Source organism: Benincasa hispida, chromosome 11 (genome assembly GCF_027475165.1).
Source record: "Benincasa hispida cultivar pf3 chromosome 11, pf3_genome.v1.1, whole genome shotgun sequence".
Classification (NCBI taxonomy): domain Eukaryota; kingdom Viridiplantae; phylum Streptophyta; class Magnoliopsida; order Cucurbitales; family Cucurbitaceae; genus Benincasa; species Benincasa hispida.
The window spans coordinates 750,925-756,924 of record NC_143488.1 but is presented as its reverse complement, the minus strand read 5'-3'; the positions used below and the strand labels follow the sequence as shown (position 1 = coordinate 756,924).

The 6,000-nt window shown below is 34.0% G+C and overlaps 1 protein-coding gene across 1 annotated transcript; it reads left to right on the top strand.

Annotated features, from left to right (window-relative positions):
• Nucleotides 1–1,414: 1,414 nt before the first annotated feature.
• On the top strand, nucleotides 1,415–5,892 carry LOC120081274 (alpha/beta-Hydrolases superfamily protein). Its single transcript, XM_039036008.2, has 5 exons — nucleotides 1,415–2,028; nucleotides 3,826–3,862; nucleotides 4,281–4,517; nucleotides 4,597–4,644; nucleotides 5,050–5,892. The coding sequence occupies exons 1-5, from the start codon at nucleotides 1,706–1,708 to the stop codon at nucleotides 5,569–5,571; spliced, it is 1,167 nt and encodes a 388-aa protein (XP_038891936.1). The 5' UTR covers nucleotides 1,415–1,705; the 3' UTR covers nucleotides 5,572–5,892.
• The last annotated feature ends 108 nt before the right edge of the window (nucleotides 5,893–6,000 follow it).

The window sequence follows — 6,000 nt, the reverse complement described above, 5'->3', positions numbered from 1 at the left end:
TAATATAGTCGTTTTTTTTTTTCCAAAAAAAATTAAGTCTATAAATACTATTTTCACCTCCAAATTTCTTTATTTATTATCTATTTTTTACGAATAGTTAAAAAATCAAACCAAAATTTGAAAACTACAAAAATTAGCTTTTATAAAGTTTTTATTTTTGGAATTTGACAAAGAATTCAACCATTGTAATTGAGAGAGATGCAAATCATTGTAAGAAATTGAAAGAAAATAGGCTTGATTTTCAAAAACCAAAAAAAAAATAAATAAATGAAATAGTTACCAAACGAAACTTTAATTATCAACAATTTGTAACAATTTAGTAAATTTTGTAATTTAACTTTTGTAACAATTTAGTGAAGTCTCTACTCAAGCATACTAAAATTTGACATGATAGCTACTTGTGTTCTATGTGTACAAACGAAATGATGAATTAATAGACCTCGAGTGACTCTCACATCAAACTCATCTTGCACGTTAATAAGATTTTGTATAAAATCGTCAAAAATTGTAAACGAAAAATATATAAATCTTTACACATTAAATTATGGACCAATATGAAGTTTCAAAATTCATGACTCGTGTGAACATTTCCATCAACAATTTCACATGTCTAAGAGCTCAACATTATCTCCAAATTAAATCGAAATTTCCATCATTAAAAATTGACAATATATCACTAGAACGTTAATAATACATCAACAATATGAACTTAAGAAATTCAAACTTTTTCTTTTTTAAAAAATAGTGAAATGCTTATTTAGTTTAATTAAATGTTTATAAGAATTCTTTATACTATTAATTTATTGGTTAAATTACAAAATTTGTCCTATAGATCGACAAAATTAGAATATAATCTTTACGTTTTTAAAAGTTAGAATTGTTTTGCCTAAATCATAAGGACCAAATTTGTAATTTAACTAAATCTATTTAGATATATTCATCTACATTTTATTAATATTTCTATCAATATTTTTCATAAATAGTGAATTCAATATTATTGTTGATATAGCATTTAGGGGTGATTGTGCACTCAACTTGCTTGGGATGGAATGAGCTATTATAGACTTATAGCCCATCAAATGTTCAACTTCCAATTATAATAGTTGAAGTTCTCAATTATTATATCTCACACATAGTTACATAAAACTATTTAAAAATTTTCATTGTCTATGATGTTTACTATTTTGTATCATAATATTATAATTCAGACTAAAATAGTTTTTATTTTCAGACTATTTATTAACCAACTCAACATTTAAACTATTCATTCATGCCTCAAAATTAAGAGAATCCATTTGGTTGTTTAACCTAATTCACCAAGGCAAGCACCAATTAGAAAAATGAAAAATGAAAAGAGAAAAAAGAAAGGGGAAAAACAAAGTTTAATTTAATATATAATGGCTCTGTTTCTTCTGCCACTGTGCTTTCTCTCTTTCTCTCTCTCTTTCTGTGTTTAGAAATCTGAAAACTTTACATTACAAACAATGATCTTACACAGATATAGCTAAACATCCAAAACCCATTGCCTTCAATTTCAAACCCCATTTCATTTCATTTCACCATTACTCTTCTTTCTCTCTCTCTCTAAAACCCATTTTCTCTCTCCTCTTCCCCTGTTTTCAAACTTTTTTCCTCCTCTCCTCCAAGAAAAAGAAATGTTGTGAATGAATCTGATGAATTTGAGTTTAAGGTGCTTTAGTGGTGAATGGGTTGCATGTTCTCTCAATTGGCTTCAAAATTTGCCTTCTTTCCGCCGTCGCCGGCGACATATCAGATCAGAAAAGGAGAGGGAGAGGGGGAGGGACGGCTGAGGGTGGTGTCGACGGCGGCGGGGGCGGCGGTGGAGGACAGTTTGTTAGATGTATTGATGATAGATACCAAACGTGGGAATAAGATAGTGGGATTTTATTTGAGGAATCCTTGTGCGAGACTTACTCTGCTTTATTCTCATGGCAATGCTGCAGACCTTGGCCAACTCTATGACCTTTTTCTTCAGCTTAAAGTTAATCTTAGAGTTAATCTTATGGGGTTTGTTTTTTTTCTTTCTCTTTTATTCCCCTTTTTTTCAGCTAAGTTTGTTGGTTTCAAAGATTTGGTCTTGTTCACTCTGTTTAAGTTTCTTCTGAGTTCTGAGTAATTGGAGCTCTGTTTTTTTGTTGAAGCTTTTTTTGGGGTTTTAATTACATTGAAGGAATTGGGGTTTCTTTCTTCATGTTTCTTCTTCTTCTTTTTTGTTTTTTGTTTCTCTATCTCCCCCTCTCTCTTCCAACTTTGTTCTGATTAATGGAGCTCTGTTTTTGTTGATTTTTTCCTTTTGTTGTGATTTTTATTACATTGAGAAGGATATGGTTTTTCTTCTGTTTCTTTCTTTTTATCTCTTATATTTCATATGATTAATTAAGCTCTGTTTTTTGTTTAAAGCCTTTTTGGGTTTTATTACATTGAAGGAGATAAATAAAATTAACCTCCCTCTCATTTTAGTCTTTACTTTGTTCTGATTAATGGAGTTCTGTTTGTCTTGAAGGTTATATTATTAATTATTATTATTACATTGAAGGAATTGGCTATTTTTTCTCTCTCTGTCTCTTTTAACTTTCATCTGATTAATGGAGCTCTGTTTTTGTTGAAGCTTTTTTGAAGTTTTATTACTTTGAGGAGTTTGAGTTTTTTTTTTCCTGATTTATGGAGCTCTTTTTTCTAAGATTTTTTTTCTTTTTGGGCTATGGCTTCTCTTTCTCTGCCATGTTTGATACTTACAAATGATTCAGTTTTAACTTACCTTTTGGATGAAATTGGTTTCAATCTTCTCTTTCCCTCACTTTGTTCTGATTTATGGAACTTTATTTTTGTTCAAGCCTTTATGGCCATGGCTTTTCTTTCTCTGCCATTTTTTTTAAATAGAAGGATTTAATTATTACTTTTCTTTTACTTGTGAATGTTTCTTCCAAATGGGATTTTGAAATTTACTGTTATTTTTGCATTTGGGTTGTGAGATTTACATCAATTATTTACCACACCGTAGATGATTGAGTGGAGAGTGTAAAGTGAAGAAGAGAAGGTAGTTTAATAGTTCCAAAGTTGGTTTCTTTTTCAGGTCATTTTCTTACCTTCCTTTTTTACCTTTTTCCCCTGAAAAAAAGCAGCCATTTCCCCTCCTCTTTTAGTTGCAAAATATGTTTTATTTTGATGGAGTTCTGTGCCTTTGGGGTTCTGGGAAAGTTTTTTGCTTTTACTTCCTTCTCCATTTTTTTTTCTCTGCAAGATTTGCTTTCCTTTTCCATATAATTTGATTTTTTTCTTCTCTCTTTCTTTTTTGGCATAAATTTCTATAACTCAACTTTTGTTTTCTAGAACTTTTGTTGTATAAACTCTATACTGTCTGTTCATATTGACCCCTATTCGTCCGTTTACACGTAAACTACTAGAGTTTCGGTCGAGTGGTCGAAAGGACGAGATGTATGTTTTTCCGGTCGCCTACTTGGAATAGTTGAATTTTGATGGCCAACCTCCTAGAATATTGAATCCTACTAATTTCTTGAAGTCAAATGTTGTATGTTATGATAGTTTGTCCTTTGAGATAATTAGTTGAACTATACTTAAGTTGCCCTGAAAACACATGGTTGTCATGAAAAATGTTTGTACTAAGTCGTTCGATTTGTTTTAGGAGAACAAATGTAAAACCTAATACCATAATCTCGAACCCACTCTCATGTTCTATGGACTTTGTTGAGCTTTTCTTGGTACCGTTTTGGTAAATTTTGTCGGTTTCGTCGGTTTCTTGCTCACATTTTTTCTTAACTAAATTTTTGTATTCTTTTTATACAGATATGACTATTCTGGCTACGGAGCTTCCACTGGTAAGGTATGTTGCTGTTCCACTATTGTTCAACTATCATATAAGCAAATAGTTCATGCCTTATATTTCACTGTTTGAGAGTTTAGGGCTAAATCTCTAGAGTGATTCCAATTTGTTGATTTGGTAAACGAAATCTAGAAATAATGGCAGGTTAAGATTCCAACATTCCTGTGTAGCGTCGGAAAAATAGGGGTCCAACGAGGGAATGAGATTAACCCGAAATAGAAGGGCAGTCTAGGCTTCTTGTTAATGAAATTTTGATGAATTTGGATTTAATTCGAGCCTTTAGTGACGATGATTCACTGATACTCATTCCAAAAAATGGTTGGATCATTGTTAGAAGGTGGCTGAATGAGCTAGCTCTCACTTGGTCTTCTCTTAATCACAAGCCTTTAGTCGAATTAATGTTGTTTGTGAAATGCAGCCTAGCGAATCGAATACATATGCTGATATCGAAGCAGTCTACGAGTGCCTTGAAACTGAGTACGGAGTCAGCCAAGAAGACTTGATCTTGTATGGGCAGTCTGTTGGAAGTGGACCGACGTTGCATTTGGCTTCTAAATTGCCGAGGTTGAGGGGTGTCGTCCTGCATAGCGCAATCCTTTCCGGTCTACGAGTTCTGTGCCATGTGAAGTTCACATTTTGCTTCGACATTTATAAGGTAACATACCTATCTTCGACGTTTATGGCATCAATATTTCGTCTGTGCATTAATCCTACGAGTATTCTCACCCTTGCAGAACATTAACAAAATCAAGAAGGTAAAGTGCCCTGTGCTTGTGATACATGTAAGTCCTCTCTCATTTTCTTCCTTCGGAGACCTTTCATGAAAAGAAAAACTTAAACATAGAGCAATTAACGATATTTTTCACTTTCCTTCAACGCAAACTTGTTTCCGGTGGTCTCCAACCGGATGTTTGATTAGGTGATCAGGTGCGTGTTGGTGTATACGCAAGCTTTTACGATGAAAATATGTCCCAGTAACTGTTCTTTTACATGTCATCTAATCATGACTTTATAAAAACATATTATAAGAATGGTTTTAATTCTACCATACAATTTTTGTATCAACTGTGAGATTACCAAAGACGACGAGTTTCATCTTGGGATGTGAAAATGGAGTTTTTGAATTCCAGCAGAAAGTTGAAGTAGATAAACTTGTGATTTTCGATGTTTTTGGATGTAATTCACAGGGCACGGAAGATGATGTTGTCAATTGGCTCCATGGAAATGGATTATGGAAAATGTCGAGAGAACCATACGACCCTCTATGGATAAAAGGAGGAGGCCACTGCAACTTAGAGCTTTATCCCGACTATATCCGCCATCTTTGCAAGTTCATCCAAGAAATGGAGAACCTAACCACGAAAATTCGCCTCAAAAGGATTCGACAAACACTTCAGCAACAAAAAGGATCCTGTTGCTGTTCAGTTTCTTGTGATGGATGCTGCTGCAAAGTGAAATGCTGGCAACCAAAATGCTCGAGACCAAGCTGTCCAAGTTGCTGCCCGGTACGGTTCAAATGTCCCGTATCCTGTAAACCCAGATGCCCAAAATGCCCGACGCCGAGATGCTGCTTCAGCTGCCCCTCCACTAGTTGCTTTGCTTGGAAATGCTGCAGCTGCACTAGTTGTTTTCAATGGAGATGCAGTGGCTGTTGTAAAAGCTGTTTTCAATGGAGCTGCTGTTGTGAAAGAAGGTCCTCCAATGGTTGAGAGAGAAAGGGGGGGAGGAGCGAGAGGGAAGGATTTTTCAATGGTGGGTTTGTATAGAATGCTGTGCTTTTGCTAACACCCCTTTCTAAAATTGTGCAGTAGCTTATAGAACAAGAGGAAGAAGATATTTTTATCAGATAAATTCTTTGGGGGGAGAAGATTTTATTTAATGATATTATTCCTTTCAATTTGTTACTTTTAAGAATTTCCATACCATATGGGCAGATCTCTCTTGTCATTAGAGATGAATGTAAAAACTCGCCCTTCTGAATATCCCAATTTCATCATTCATATCCCATAAGGGATTTTTTTTTTTCTTTTATTTCACTTGATCAAATTCAACGATGGTGATCATCAGATCAAATTTTTAAGACGGTAATTAATACCTCATCCATCGAGCCATGCTTGAATTCCTGACGATTCCTTCTT